Source organism: Pleuronectes platessa, chromosome 2, assembly GCF_947347685.1.
Source record: "Pleuronectes platessa chromosome 2, fPlePla1.1, whole genome shotgun sequence".
Lineage (NCBI taxonomy): Eukaryota > Metazoa > Chordata > Actinopteri > Pleuronectiformes > Pleuronectidae > Pleuronectes > Pleuronectes platessa.
Window position 1 is genome coordinate 2,941,450 of NC_070627.1, and position 16,636 is coordinate 2,958,085.

The window sequence follows — 16,636 nt, forward strand, 5'->3', positions numbered from 1 at the left end:
TTTCCTACCATAGCTATGCTGATGACACCCAACTAATCCTGTCCTTTCTCCGATCAGAAACCGAGGCAGCAGCACGAATCTCTGCTTGTCTTACAGACAACTCTCAGTGGATGTCTCAACACCACCTGAAGATCAACCTTGACAAGACTGAACTACTTTCCTTCCAGGGAAAGACTCTCCCAAACAAGACCTGACTATTAACTTTGACAACTCTGTGTTAACCCCCACTCTGACGGCTAGGAACCTGGGCGTAACACTCGATAGCCAACTCTCCCTTACTGCCAACATTACTGCAACAACACGGTCCTGTAGATTCATGCTGTACAATATCAGGAGATTACGCCCCCTTCTATCTCAGAAGGCGGTGTAGGTTCTGGTCCAGGCTCTGGTCATCTCACGCCTACACTACTGTAACTCTCTCCTGGCAGAAGGTCCCTTTGACTAAAGGATGAAAACCACACTCAGCAGGTACATTGGGCTTCATGTTATTAAATACCATACACTGAGGGTGTGGTGTCTCCTTGATTCACCTCAGTGAACCTGCTGAGCCCAGAACAATCAACATTATTTTGGATGCTGACATTTACATATACTTTGATTTTTACCTCCAATGAGGAAGCTACGCCCCTGTCCATTTGTGTGTTGGTTTGTTTAAAAGTTTGTTGGTTGTTTAATCTCCCTCCATTAAGTTTAGACAATCACTAAACTTAAGGGAGGAATGTGGTATGAGTTTAACAATCTGTTAACACTCGATACGTGCAAATTAAACTGATAACAGATCATGATACTAACACTACAGTTTTCACCTTGTGGCAGATGATTATATTTTTGATTTAGTCGACACATTGAGCTGTGGAAAATAACTGAAATTTGACGATTAAAATCACATTATAGATGTTTATGATGAACTCTTTAGAAACAGGACACTGGTGAACAAACCCATAAAGTTGTTTGATCTCTAAATACTTTACTGTACCAGTATTTACACTTAGGTCAGATTTGGGAGCCTGGCAACTTTAAAAATCATGACTGTACAGGGTTGTTTGACTTGGACACACACATTAAGCAACATGGAGATAAAAGAGTAATGAGGGCCTTGTGTGAATCTCATGAACATGATGCTGCTTGCCTACGAGCCACTTCCTGATTAGAAGAATCTACAATATACTCTCAGAAGTGGAAATAACCAAATATCATATGTTTCAGTGTCTTAGGAGGAAATCCGTATTTAGACCATCGTCCTAAAAATGTGAGGTCATTGTTGGAGACATTGTCTGTTCCTATAATGGGTTCAAGCTTATTTCCACAGAAAGAATTGATGTGAGTTGATTTCTAGGTTCTCGTCTTTGTTTCGTAGACTCGTCGGTCGACTCTATAACTGCGGTTAAACTTCAGCTACTAAGCATGTTTCCAAAAGTGTAATACAGCTAAAATAACCCTTGAATTTCCGCTAAACTTCTTTCTTTTCTTATTATTATTCTGAAGAGTTTCACACTTTCACACACTTTCAAAGCAAGTGAAGATACGACGTGAGACTTCCTGTTCTTGGCTGCGTAGCCTAAAATGAAGCTTCCTGTCAATGGGCGTTAAGGTGAAGGCAGCCTCTTTTCGATGTGACTTGCACTCGCTCGACTTGAAACCAGAAGCGAGGTTCAGGGTTTGGGGAACAAGACGAAGAAGGAGAGGAAGAAGCGGCAACTGATGAGACAGAAAACATATGTTGAGAACTTACTTCTCTCTTAGAGTCGTGTTAAGAATTTTAATTAAGCTTTGATCAGGCGTCTTGAGATCTACCGGTCGGTCCCCTCTAGGACTGCGCTGTGTTGTCGTGGCAGGAACACACCCTGACTCCTGGATATGGCAGGTCTCCGTGGTGTCAAGATCCTGCTGCTCTGGGCTGGAATCATTGGTTTGGCCAAATGTAAGTTATCGTCTGTAATGTAATAGTAACGTTGAGTCCTGGCACGTGTCATGAAAGTATTAAAATCTAGGGGAAAAAATCTGTAAATTACGTAAAACAAGCTAATGAACTGAGCACGATGAGGTCTTGTGTTCTAATCTCCTATGTTGACTGTTTTTGAAGTTCGGTTGTTGAGAGTGTCCTCGTCTTCAGGAGGAATGTTGGAAAACCCTCCGTGCCTGAGCTGCAGACATGAACCTGTCAGTCGAGCAGCTTCTTCTCTCTTTGAAACGTCAGCACTCTAACTGTAAAACAACTGAGGACAGGAATGACAGACATACTGTACCTCACGTCTTTGAGTTTGTGCATCTTCACGTTTCTTCAACTTTCCAAACCTAAGAACACGAAACAGAACAAGTGTTTGTGTGTGTGTGTGTGTGTGTGTGTGTGTGTGTGTGTGTGTGTGTGTGTGTGTGTGTTTGTGGTGGTTTGTAAGTTTGGTTGGGGGGGTTGTTTGACAGATATGACGTGAGTTTTTGGTGGGGTGTCTCTGCAAGCTCTTCACTTCAACCCCAGTGGCTGTGTGTTTGTGTGTGCATGTGCATGCGTAAATGACTTCAGAATGCTTGGAGAGGAAAAACACGTTGTACGATTAGAGCAGATTGTAGTTGTGATTAAACTTTGTTTCACACGCTGCCCTGAAGACACAGAAAAAGAAAGAACCACAGAGAAAGCTTCACTTTTGGTTAAGAGGTTGACAATGAAACGTAAAAACTTCATAAAGAGGAAGTTACAGTGGCCTTTTTTTTCTGTCCATGTCTATGGAAGCCCAACGCACTTCAAATTAAGAAACACAACTTCATCAATTTGAAGGACACAACACAATTTAATACAGACAGCGCGGCAAATAGGGAAAAAATGACACCGGGAAAAAGTGATGAACCTGTCTGTAGGTCAATGCTTTGCCATGTTACTGAAGTCGCCTACTCATCAGTGGTGAGACAGCTTCACAAAGCATTGAACTGTTTCCAGTAAATAAATGAAACGTAATACATGTGGGGTGTGGTAGAAACTAGTCATGGCTTATATGAAAACCATAATCCAAATAAAACAAAGGTGGAAGTGGTCAAGTCAAAGTTGTTCGGGTAAAGCGAGCAGTCGCTTGTGAAAAATACCCCCAAAATTGGCTGCTACAAATGAGATGCTTGGCTACTTGAGGTGTTAGACATCAGGTGCTTGGAGCCTCCGAACAGGAAGAACACACCTGTACCATCACACCTCAAATAGACAAGAATCTAATATTCAATCAGCAACACTTTCAGCAGGTTTGTGTTATTCGTTCAAACGCTTGTCTGACACATCCCAGCCACCGTAGTGGGACAATGCTCCCACTGCCTCACCTACAACCAGCGACACAAAAGTCCCTCCGCCCCTGACCTCACCTGAAGTCACCTGGCTCAACACCACAGTGGATAACACCACCCGAGGTTGGAATTTTCTCTTTCAACACATGAGAGTGTGATGAGATTGTGTATTAATGTGAGTTCAGACAGCAGACAGTGACAGCAGCACTTGTTACTGTGAGTTGTATCTGCTCCAAGTGACTCAGAGATTGAGGACATTTTGTCATAGTTACAACTGATTATTTCACAGATGTTGCTTGATCATGTAGTGATGATTTGTTTTTCTCTTTTCTCCTTGAAGTGCGTCGCCCTACAGCTCCGCCGCTAGAGTGTGAGTATCAGCTCATGAAATCATATATTCTCTAGAACAGGAGTCTTCAACGATTTTCAGGCCAAGGACCCCCAAACTGGGGAGAGATGGAGCAGGGACCCCCTATTATATATTGTATAAAATTGTGTTTTATATTAAACTGGGCCTAGTGCCATATATGGACATAGCTACCCTGTTATTGTGCATTCAATACTAAGCTATTCATATATTACAAAGGTTCATATATTCATGTTTTTAATTTAAACATTGCAAGGTGCAAAGTACAGGGTGGCCATGCCACTATCATTTATAAGCATACATCTCGCATACAAAACTGAGCTATTAAAATAATTCACAGATTCATGTTTAATGTTCATATTTTTTTTTTAATCTATATTGTATGTAAAGCACTTTTATGTGAATTTCTAGAAAACAGTGATTCATAATTTATCAAAAATACTAATGATAAAAAGTCAAATGTAACCTCCTTGGTAGAGGTGATCATATTGTTATTATCTGGTGTCTGTGTTTTTCTGAAGAAAGGACTCCGAGGACCTAGTACCTTCAGTATAACAAAGTTTATTACACAGAAGTTTCACAGGTCAGGACGGGCATCATGAAACCCGGAGACATCACACAACCAAATGGTGAAAATCTGACTTGCAGGGGATGAAAGCACACATATATAGGGAGTTTGGTTCCACCCATGACTTCAGGTATAATGCATCCCACATGGGATTTCTGACTGAATAAGGGCACATCTTTGTGTCCGAACATGAAGGCACACTGGTCAAGAACATTCCTTCTGAGCCCATCTGTTAACTGGTAAGAGATGGTTCCCTAGGTCAAAGGTCGTCCCCCAAAGGGTAAAGTAAATAAGACACACATCTGGTGGACTCTCTGAGAATGTCTTTGTGTCTGTAAGCATATATCCACATGTTTTACTCTAACAAATATACGACATAAACCCCCCTTCGAGACTAAATAAAGTCTCGAAACAATCAAAAGAATAAAACATACAGGTACATGATCATTACAAAAACAACAAACCGTCTACAGCATAATTTTAACAACATAGCAACAGTTATGGAGTATTTAAGAGTAAGAGTGAAAAACAAGTCAGGCAGCTATCTTTCCTATAATATCCATCAAACAAACTAGACAGGAAAATTCTCTCACGACCCCTCTGCCCAGGCGGCCATACGTCATACTCCATGCTACTGAAATGAGGAATTTAGCAATTTACATAAGAAAAAGACTTTAAGCAAATTCATATGGAATCTCAGCAAATAAAAACAAAATAATGTCCAAAGTCAGCCTGGTTGCCCCATTGGAGCTTTCAATGGACCTTTCCCTGCCTAACACCACTATCCTTAAAGATCACGAAAAGGAAAACATCTGAGATCCCAGTATATTTACCTAATAACAGAAAATGTCATTTTCCAAGTAATTAACATTTCAAAGAATATAATTCATTTTTAATATCACTTCTACATCTACGGAGAAAACATGAAAATAAAGAACACTGCACGTTTCTCAGCAGTATTGACTCTCAGTTGTAGTATCGATGACATGTTGAATCTGGATATTTTTATCTTTGTCCAGAGTCCTTCAGTCAATCCGTATTTTCCATCTTTGAAGTGTCTGAGTCCCTGAACATCAATCACCCTCTCAATGATCTTCCCCCAATATGTTCTAGAATGAAAGAAAAGAAAACCAGTATCTTTGCACAACAAAACAGATACAAATTAAAACATCAAATACAGATTAACACTCTATAAGTAAATGTGAAATTATAAGTCCCTTTCCATTTCCCCCCTGGAAACACATCACTAATATAATAAGAAACTGCTCCTATTGGTCCTAATTTCTCTTGCAACCAAGCATTTGCAGACCATCCAGTGTTTTCCGGCTGGGTCATGTAGCCCCCTACTTTCTTCAGTATTCTCCTTCTCTATATTCTATCCAGCTGTTACACTCACATGCAAACTGTCCACAATCATAACATTCTTCTGAATGCTGTTGGAAATTAGGATTAAACCTTCCTCTCCAGTTCTGTGCTTGATCAAATGCTGATTCTTGGTAGGAGATGACTGGAACCACTGATGATGGCTGGAACGATTGGAGCTGAACCTGGTTCAGCTGTGATTGTAGTAGTGATTGATCTAGTGGAGCCTGATTCTGTATAACCAGAGCTTGCTTATTAATTTTCTTATTATCCACCAGTTGTATTTGATTGAGTTTTCTAAGAACATCCTTGTCATGCTCCTTCTGGTCATGCTCCTTTGTCCTGTACAGCACCACATGATGGGCTATATGATCTGTATAAACACCTTTTTCCATGCTTCCCAGGCCAACCACCTCTGCCAGTTTGCTCCTCACTGTTAGGGGCAGTATTTTGGCTCTCAAAATTGACTGTTCCATTTGATTCAAATCAGGGTCATTTCCTGTGACATTTCTCCACACTTGATGAGTTCTTGACACATAGGCTCTCGGATTCTCTTCCTGTCCCAGTGGTTCAATAAAAATATTGTCGGGATGTATATTTGTCGGAAATGTCTCTCTCAGCGCTCTACACATTCGACCTCTGTTTGCAGAAAACAGTTCTTAGTCATTCACAGCAGTTCCCACATATTGATTAAGTCCTGCTTTCTGTAGAATCTCTTCCATAGCATGAACTCCAAGGAGATTAGCCAAGAGTCTCTTAATATCTCCCATGGCAAGTTGTTCTCCCACCATAATCTCTTCCAACTTCGAAATCCAAGAATGTGCTCCATCTTGGAGAGTAGGTAACTTCTCTATTATGTTTGACATATCTGTAGCCTGCCAAGGCCTATACTCCAAATTCTGCCCTCGGACGACCACAGGAAGCATCTTCTTGTGTGTCAACTGTTTTCTTGAGCGCAAAGTATTTTCCATGCACAGTAATTGGAAGCGTTTTTTCTGCAGCCCTTCCCTCTGTGTCTGCAACTCCTCTACCTGGTTCTTCAGGGTTATTTGTCTTTCTGTTTGTCCCTCTTTTTCTACGTCCCTATCTCTCTTATCGTTTGCAGCTTTGATCAGTTTCTGTCCCTCATTTTCAAACAACTGAAGAATGCCAAGCTCCACCTGTTTCTTTTCCTTGCGTTTCTCACCCTTCTTACCTCTCTTTTGCTCAGCCTTGTACGTTGACACAAGAACTCGCATTATTCTGATAACATCTGGGTTCATAGTTCCCTCTACCGGCCATGGTCGTTCAATATTAGCCCAGCGTTCATGCCATTTTCCCGATATTTTTGCAATGCCTTTAACTAAAGGATTATTCTTCTTTTAGATTACTCCTCCCCCCTTTTAGGAATTGATTAATCAACAAATCAATCAAGCACTCAAAAGCTCAACAAATTAATCGATTCATAAATCATATAGTAAAACCACTAATTTACCACAGCAAATTCAAATGAAATTGACTTCCCAACTGCAAAAGGAATCAAAAAAAAAAACAGCACAACCCAAAAGTCCCCTTATAATATTCGACAGAAAGATGACGCACTCCCAAAAGTGACTGACTGTCACCAAATGTGCTCTTAATTGCAGCAAACAATCACCCAATATTCATCTCAAATCATCAAAAAGTAACAATAGTGTATCTCCAACACAGCTCAGATCAGAATAAACCACGCTCAAACAGTGAAACTCGCATTTGCAACACTCAGCAGAGTTAAACCAAACAATCCTATTCCATTAATTAATTAAATGCATTAACTGGTCAGTCCGTTGTCAATCCTCTTATTTGTTTGACTACAGCATGTAGTTTTTCATGTGCATGTAAGCAGATGAATGTGCTCTATCAATTTCCTATAATAGCTTATAAATGAAAGCAGGTTGAAATGGTTTTCAGCAATAGTAACTATAAATGAGAACAAATACAAATATGTAAGATGCAGGTGTTTGCCAAAGAGTTTGTGGATAGATTGTACCCGCCTTGATCAAACTGGAGACTGAAGCTGCACACACTGAGGTCAGCAAGCCTCAGGCCGAGACCTGTAACGGCCAGCTGTCTTTTCGGCTCTCCACCTCAATTCTCACCCATCGTAAGGGAAAGAAAAAGACAATGATTTATTATCTTTACGTTCTTTTAACAACAACAACACAAGCGGTTCAGTATGATTTGCACACATTTACACCCTTTATTTGCCAGCATTTAGGTCAACAGACGTTTTCGCTTCTTTAAACACCCATCATAATTTCTTACAATGCATCATCAATGTATACCTTAGTTTATTTCAGTCTAATAATATCTTTAAAGTTCTCAATAGTTTATTATTTATTCACGGTTGTATTAAAAACTCAACAGTCCTTTCGTAAACAAATATATATTTATGATTCTCCGTCTGTGCATCGCACATTTGTCACACCCAGTGAGGAAAAACAGATATGTTATTCTTATTTTATATCAGCCCATAGTGTAGATGTTGACACACTTGATAAAACATATTTGCACTCTCTAGTAAATGCAAACAATCTTTTCACATTATCACCTGAAAACAGAATTCTGACTATCTCTCCTTCTATCAAAATTATCATTATCCAGAATTTAAAGCCCAAAATGTCAAATTAAACCCAATTTTTTCCCAAAGTGAACCCTTAACCAAGTATTGTCGAATTTAATGAAAACCAAATGAAACAAGAAAGTTCAAACAGTGAAAGATTTTGTTTAGAACTACAGACGTATCCAATCTAGCTGAATCAAACAAACAACTTTATGTCCTAATATTGTCTGCACAATTTCGCTTTACCACAAACAAACAAAGAAACAAATTGTCCTTTTTAGCTTTAACTAAAACCCCATTAACGAATTGGTTTTAAAATACTTTGTGACTCTGTCCCTGTGACTCACAGAAGGTTTGTTAATTACAGTGCAAATCCCCCTCACGTTTCTACACGCAGAGTCATGTTCATGCACGAGAGACACACACAGACACACACACACACACACCAGAAAGGTGGGGGTTGTGAAGACAAGGGAAGACAGACTAATGCAATAGTTCCCTGAAAGGGGCTGTTTGCTTTCTCTAATACAGAGATCAAAATATCTGTCCTTATAAGTTATTAAATTTCCCGTTCGCAACCACAACATATATATATTTAATCAATCATAAAACCTTTTTTGTTATTAACTTTAGATCACACAAACCAGCGCCTGCTGCATTTTTCTCACACAGCTAGAACAGAGCAATGTCCACATTTATCACACACTCACACCAGCACATGGAAAAAATCTTTATCAGTGGAAGGAATCAAAGATGGGGTTATATTAATTAAGTCCTCCTAAGGAGATTCATTATTTCATTACGTCTACTTTATAAGAGCAGCTCATAGTTTCAAGTCCCCTTAAATAGAGGCTCATTGTGTAATTACAAGGCTCATATTTTATCAGTCCTCCCATATATTTATCTCAGTTATATTGATTCAATCCCCGACCGGGAGACAACAAAATACACACACAAACAGCACTTATCTCAAAAACAACTTAACAATCACACAGCATATCCCTTCTGCATTTTTGTCTCACACACACACACACAAACCACTATTTGAGAAGGTGGGGTGGCTGTTCCTGTTACACACAGCCCCACGACGCCCTGTACACAGACGCACACACCTTCTCTCAGCCAAGGCTCTCATTCACACCCGAGCATGCTATTAGCCGCTATTTCTCTCTAATTCTATTAAAATTTGTGATACCTTTATGAGATGTAAATCATCCAATGAGACACTGTTCGTCAACAAATGTCAGAGTGGGAACATCAATCGAATTTTTTATTTTACAATCTCCAGTTATTACACTGACCTGTGGTGAGGTTTTTACGGCCCATACTAACGCTCCTTCACTGAGGGCTTCCACTATCCAAATTTGCCGCTCTTCCTATGATCATTTCCTTACTCTTATTTTTCTCTTTTATTTCTCTGCCTCTTATCACTTTACATTTATTTATTTAATCAAATTGACCTGGGCCCAGGTAATCCCCAATTTTTCTCTTAAACTCAATTCTTGGCTATGCCTTAGCAAATTGTAACGCAGTGATTAATACACACATGTCTTACCGTTAAAAAGTTGAGGTACCATCTTTTATAATCTTGCACAATGTCATTTAACCACCTTATCATTACAATTAAGCTATTCTAAACTATATCCTGTACCTTAAGCACTTTTCTTCCTTTTTTCACACTTATATCTGTTCTATATTATTCCCCCTTTTTAATTGCGATGGCCACTTCGCAAATAAAATCAAATTTAGCACGGAGCTTCACATCACATCAAACAACACAACATGCCCATAAAAACAGGTTCTTTAACGGTGTGCATACACAGACACACACAACAGCCACAATGGACTACCAGCGTCCAGTCAAAATGAGAAATGCTCACCGAGTCGAAGCTGTTGTAGGTGTGCAGTAGGACACAACACGCCCAGAATACGTGACGCCAAGTTCTATCGTATATTCTATGTAGCCGAGAGGTCGATGATGTTGTAGAAGTTGTTGATGATGAAGAAAGGACTCCGAGGACCTAGTACCTTCAGTATAACAAAGTTTATTACACAGAAGTTTCACAGGTCAGGACGGGCATCATGAAACCCGGAGACATCACACAGCCAAATGGTGAAAATCTGACTTGAAGGGGATGAAAGCACACATATATAGGGAGTTTGGTTCCACCCATGACTTCAGGTATAATGCATCCCACATGGGATTTCTGACTGAATAAGGGCACATCTTTGTGTCCGAACATGAAGGCACACTGGTCAAGAACATTCCTTCTGAGCCCATCTGTTAACTGGTAAGAGATGGTTCCCTAGGTCAAAGGTCGTCCCCCAAAGGGTAAAGTAAATAAGACACACATCTGGTGGACTCTCTGAGAATGTCTTTGTGTCTGTAAGCATATATCCACATGTTTTACTCTAACGAATATACGACACAGGTAATTACACTGTAAAACCCATCAAGTTTGGCCTCCAGATTGACATCACAAGCTCTGCAGTTAACCCTGTTCGTACCTCCATAATGATTCATGAAGAAGGGAAACCACAGATTGAAGCAAGAGCCTCAGCTCCTCATTCCAATCCAAGTTCATCCCATGAAATCAAACAGCTGAAGCCCTGCACTAAATATGAGCTCAATGTGACACTTGACGATAAAGACCGACCAACACCCTGCGAACGCATGACTGTAAATGATCCCATTACAGATCCAATAAGTGAGTCAGAAGAATTTATGTTGGTTAAATTAATGTTTCAAATTAAAAGATAGTACTGTGTGTAAAACAAGCAGATATTTGTTAATCCCTCGTGTATTTCAGTGAAAGAGGACATTGAAGATGCCAACTGCTACTTTACTGTGTGTTACCGAACTGGATGGGACATCAGCTCTTTACAAACGACCCCAGATATGATCCCAGATCTGCAATGTGGCAACAACATCGTCTGTTTCAAACCTGGTTCTGATGACATTTGCTCTATTATGACTTTCACCTTCACATCCTGCACCAACACTTCCATTCAGCTCAACAGACACATCACCCGCGGTATGCGTAACAGTTTGTACTGTTATTTTGAAATGCATGTCCTTTAGAACTTATTTCCTCATGTTTTATGTCTGCTCTTCTTTTTCCACAGATTTTTTAGATGTCAAAAATATAAATCAAACTGCTCCAACACAATTTCCTGTAGAATTTGAAACAAAATTACCTCCAAACTGCAACCTCTCCATTGATTACACCTGTCATAGTAAGTGGAAAGTCTTCGTGTGTCTGCAACATTATATATAGATTTACATTGAAAGAGGTGATGATATTAATTTACTAATGTCCAGTTTCACTTTAAACTGAAGTGACCTGCATTTTTCTAAGATTCTTAATTACTCACGAAAACATCAACGCTAAAAAATGAGTGTGAATATAAATATGAAGTATTGTCTGAACTCTTTGATGAATGCAACCAACAGTGGTTTCCTACAAGGGAATTTACATGAATGAATATGGAATTAATCTCATTATAATTATTATATGATAGTATAATAATAATAAGATTAATAACATAATCAATATGTCTTAAAGTTTTCTATCCTCGTCGAGACTACTACCCATGGTTTGACAGATTCAATGAGGCAAATGATCGTGGACCTACACACCGATGGATTGACAGATTCAATGAGACTAAGAATCTATCTGAGCTGGAGCCTTTCATGGACTACGAGTGTATCGGTCTCATCAAGGACACGAACAATGTCAACGTATACGACACAACTGAAGTTAAAGTCCGGATCGACTGTGGTATGTAGACGCTCACTGGACGACAGCTTCTGTCCTCAGACACTGGGGAGGGAATGACTGAGATGTCAGTTCTCAGGTCTGTGTTCCACATGTCTAACTTGTCCCAGCAGATCTCAAAATAGACTTCACAAATACAAGCACCACCAACACATCCTCTCAGCTGACTTGGACCACGACCAGTAACAGATGTAAAGACGTGATTCAGAATCTTCCGAAGCTTTCGTTCCACTGCAGCTGTGTAGATTCAGCCCAACGTGTAAAGTGTAAGTGAAATAGATTACTTCCCTCATGCTTTTATTCTTCCTTGTTTCTTTTCTTCACTTCTGAAGATGCTGGAGATGGTTTCACTCATTCGTTGAAGTATAGAAATGTAATGTGGACATTTCGAACATTTAAATTGCTCCACGCTAACATTTATGCGTGCTATAGGTTTATATCATAGACTGAAATATGAACAACGAATCAGCTCCCTTAAAGTGAATACAGATCATCTTTATCACCCCCTGGTGGCCGGTTGCAATCATAGCTCATAAACTTGGCCTTCTCCGTGTTAGCAGATGTGACACAGATGTGACACAGACAAAAACAAAAAAACTCAGAATAGTAAAAGGTCAAGTAAAATATTCCGAAGATTGTTTCTGCCATTATAGATGTTATCTTATCCCACTGATCCAAATGATCAGTGGGATAAGAGTCACAACGTGAGTTGTCTGACACCCCCCAAAAAAGCTGAGAAAAAGTGCGGTTTTATGTTGCTATAATTTTGTATCTTTTATCTAGAACATAAACTAACATCTTCTGAAAAGGTGTCACAGGTTCCAAAAAGCCTTCAGGAGGAACCTGCTACATTACTGATCTGCAGCCAGACACGGACTACACCTGCTGGGTCCAACCCGACTACAACGACTGGGAATCCGAGAACTCCTCTTCTGTTAAACTGAAAACTAAGATTGGAGGTCAGTGACAAACAGAATGAAACCAGTTGAACTTTTCGTAGCACAACTAGAACAACACTCAGTGGAACTAATACCTGACCAACAGACTTCTTAGGAAACCACATTTAAATTCACCAGATCTGGATTCTTATTTGGACCTGAAACAAAATAAATATAAGTCCCCTATTTCACTTCAATATACTGTAAATAAGTGTTGAAATATTACTTTTTTGGAGGACAAATAACTTGTTGTATCCTGGAGGTTAAAGACCATAATACGATCATTGTGACCTGCAAATATTTTCAAAACTTTCATGGACGTGAGGGAATATTCAAAGCACAACCTGTTGATGGCAGTAGCATTGTGCAGAAAAATGTGGCCAAGTGTGAATTTGAATTCAAGAACCTGAAGTACTCTACGAACTACACAGTGAAGGTTTGAGTCTCCTTATTTTTACGGTCACTGTTTTATTCCTGATTTTTCTTCTAATGCTTTAATAAGTGACAGAAAGATTCTCCATCTTTCTGTCACTGTTAAAAAACGTCTATTTGAGAGAAACCTCATCACAAAGCATATTTATACTAAATGTATGTTCCATTTCAATGAATGCCTCCATTTATCTCATGTTGCTTCATTAAAGGACAGATTTCCTTTTTTTTTTACACATCTCATTCTATGCATTATGTTAATGTTGTTCTTCGTCAATCTCATTTTACAGATAATGACAAAGCTGGAATTGTTTTTCACGTCTTCCACATCCTCCTCACGTCTGGAGCTCTGCTGCTCGTCGTCTACAAGATCTATGACTTGAAGCTCGGGAAGTCCCAGTGAGAATGATTCTGCATATATCTTACATCTGTGTTTCTGTCAGATTGTCTCAGGGTTTTGTTTTTATTTATTTAAGATTAATTAACCTGCAGATTTGGTTCCACTGATAAGAAAATATCTTCTCATTTACGTTACAGGAAAAGTGTAATCACTGCATTTGAATTGATGGCACTTAACACAGGAACATCACTGGTACTCTGCTCTGTATTTCAAATCATCTAATCTTTCAAACCTTCATTAGGGGCCGAGCACTGACAGGCACTGACAGACAGTGAGGCCCTTTTGATATTGTAAGGATTATTATTATTTGTGTCAATGGGAGCTGACTCCATACGCAGACTCTGGCGTCAAATGCACAAGATGGCAGCTTTTGTATTTGGGATATTTCGGCTCCATTTCTTGATAGTGGAAGGAAGTGTCATCCATCTTTATAGAAAAATTCTAAAGTACCCTTTAAGTTTCACAATGTTGATTTCCCACCTTTTAGCCATTGTAAGTATATATATATATTTAAGTTTCAAATAAAAACTGAGATACTTCATAACATAGTTGTGTTGTCAGTCAAGATAATGCAGTTGAGAGCTGGAGCAGTTTTTAAACTATGATTTTAGACGTTTCTTTTAACCTTGTAGATGTTAGGTCAGAAAATACTGTTAATTTGCACTTGTTTAAAAGTATTGAGAATCTTTTTTAGGTTATTAAGTCAATTAGCCCCTTAAATATTTGACCAACAGTTGCTGCTGGATGGAGAAACCAGGTGACAAAGGGCAGGAATCTCTAAAGCTGTCTGCTTTAGAGAAAGAGGTTCAGGAGCTGCGGAAGCTTCTCGTCGAGACACAAACAAGTCTCGAGGCATCAAGGCAGCCCCAGCGAGCAGAGAGGTAGGCTGCCAGATGGACCCGGCTGAGGTCAGCAGAGTTTACATCCAACATCTTAGGTTCATTATTTTGATGATCAGTTAAAAAACTCTATAGGAATCGAAAGTTATATTGAAAGTCTCATAAATTTGAAGTGTTTTTACTGTGTCTGGAGTAGTTTGTGCTTCGTTCATTGTAAAATACCCAACGACATGATTTAGTTTGAATGATTCTTGAAGCAGCCTCCCTCACACTGTTCAGGTTAGCCCCCATAACAGATCAGGGGACATGCTCATTTTATTTTCCCCTAAAGAATATCAAACTGAATTTAGTGCGAACAAAACATTTACATATGAGAGGATAGAAAATGCTTTATTCTTAATTTATTAGAATTATTCTTCTAAATAGGCTTCTCTCCTTCCTCTGAACCAAAGCTCTGCCTCATCCAGCCGCCCGGCCCTCATGCTGCCGGTCCAGGGTCACGGAGCGGTGCCTGGACTGATGGAGCAGCACGAGCAGAGCAAACTCAGGAAGGAGAAAACTGAAGCTCAGAGCAGGGCGAGGGAGGGTGACTGCGAGCCCTGTAAAGACAGCAGGTGTGTATGTTCTGCACAGACAAAGAAATACTGTTAACTACATAGGCCACACTAGTTATTTAAATTTTTCAGGCAAATTAATTGGCTTTTTGAGTGCTGCTTTGACATGCTCAAATTGTTACAAAAATTTGCAGAAAATTAGAATGTGGTGAAAATGTAGGTGTCACCTGTGCATACTGATTATGCAATGTAGTGTTGTGTTACTGTTTGTTGTTTTTTAATAATTTCTAAGGCAATAATCTGACACAGCATTCAATCAACTCTTTTCAGTTCAGATTTTTATTGACCCTCAACAATATAAAGAAAAACTCTCTGTGGCAAAGCACCGTGGAAACACATAAAAAACATGAACCTTTCCCATTGTGTTTACATTTTAGAATATAGGACAAGATAGTGAATGTCCCTTGTGCGTTTGAAGATGTATTCATTTTATTTGGTCACCAGCAGTTGTGTTGTTGACTTGACTTGGCCTGAAATCTTCGATAAGAGAAAAAGCTTTACCCCTGAGTTGAGAACCTTTTCTACCATGTTTTCCTGAACGCATCATGAGACGAGGAGCAGCAGTAGTTCGGTTTCTATTTTAGAGAATGAAGAGTTTGTCTTCTGTCTGTCCAGCAGAGGCCGCTGTTACCTCGAGATCCCGGCAGGAGATTTATCCTCAAGAACAAAACAACTGAATAACTTTGTTCAAGCAAATTCAAACATTCTGATGATAATCTAGTTTCAGGATCAGACTTTAAAAACCAGCTGGGATCCAAGTCAGATCTTAAAAGAAATCAACGAATTTAAGCAGATACATGTAAATGTTCATGTGTCGTATGTTTGGCATCTTTCTCGTTGTTCTTCTTTTTTAAGCAGTGGTCCATCACCGGGCTTTATCATATAAAAGTGGATAATGCAAAGCTGCGAGAAAGCTCGTTGGTTCTGAGTGAAGTTCACAGCGGTTTGTTATCTCTCTTATAAAGGTCACTGTTTGAGACGTTACTCTTTGACCTCGATCTTGCAGGTGGCCTGGATGTCCCTGAAGGTGGAGCAGTCGAAGACGGCCGTGATCGTCTTCTTTCCCGTCTTGTAGGGATAAAAGAAGATGTTGATACGGAACTGTTGTTTTGGTGCCAGGTCCGGGAGCCTGTGAGAGACGCAGAGGACCATGAGGAGTTCTACATTTACAGCAGCAGCGTTTATTAGCAGCATTAAACTGGAAAACCTTTCAATATTACAACTGAAGCTGAGATTCGATCATCAGTACTCTCTTTTAAAATGTGCTGGTTTTACATTTGCTTCATTTGCTTCATCAACTGCGATTTTAACGTTTGACAACATTAACGTCTTTTGTTGTTTTTTATATCTTATTTTTAATTTGTATTAGTCCTGATGATATATTAAAATTTGAAATTACTAATGATGTATAGTATATAGAGAAATCAGATTTTTTTCTGCGATTAATAATTGAAGCACTTGAAAACAAATAAAGCTTTTTTTTTCATGCTCCAGG

The 16,636-nt window shown here is 39.3% G+C and overlaps 2 protein-coding genes across 6 annotated transcripts in view; both read left to right on the forward strand.

The window, feature by feature from the left end:
* The first annotated feature begins 1,602 nt into the window (after positions 1-1,602).
* The window catches only part of LOC128449503 (receptor-type tyrosine-protein phosphatase C), a 29,356-nt gene continuing 14,322 nt past the window's right edge, over positions 1,603-16,636 (forward strand). Inside the window, exons 1-4 of one of the 4 annotated variants that reach the window (XM_053432747.1) lie at positions 1,603-1,921; positions 3,280-3,387; positions 3,605-3,634; positions 10,575-10,850. In XM_053432747.1, the coding sequence (XP_053288722.1) occupies positions 1,858-1,921; positions 3,280-3,387; positions 3,605-3,634; positions 10,575-10,850 (478 nt within the window). In that variant the 5' untranslated portion in view covers positions 1,603-1,857. The remainder of the gene's footprint in view (positions 1,922-3,279; positions 3,388-3,604; positions 3,635-10,574; positions 10,851-16,636) is intronic. The other 3 variants (XM_053432755.1, XM_053432763.1, XM_053432738.1) reach the window with 3 other exon arrangements.
* On the forward strand, positions 10,997-16,615 carry LOC128449543 (uncharacterized). 2 transcript variants are annotated; one of them, XM_053432776.1, is made up of 9 exons: positions 10,997-11,177; positions 11,269-11,379; positions 11,709-11,924; positions 12,035-12,187; positions 12,731-12,880; positions 13,579-13,687; positions 14,423-14,569; positions 14,980-15,141; positions 16,148-16,615. In XM_053432776.1, the coding sequence occupies exons 1-9, from the start codon at positions 11,042-11,044 to the stop codon at positions 16,164-16,166; spliced, it is 1,203 nt and encodes a 400-aa protein (XP_053288751.1). In that variant the 5' UTR covers positions 10,997-11,041; the 3' UTR covers positions 16,167-16,615. The 2 variants fall into 2 exon arrangements, with proteins under 2 accessions (XP_053288751.1, XP_053288758.1); XM_053432783.1 differs by having other exon boundaries at positions 14,995-15,141.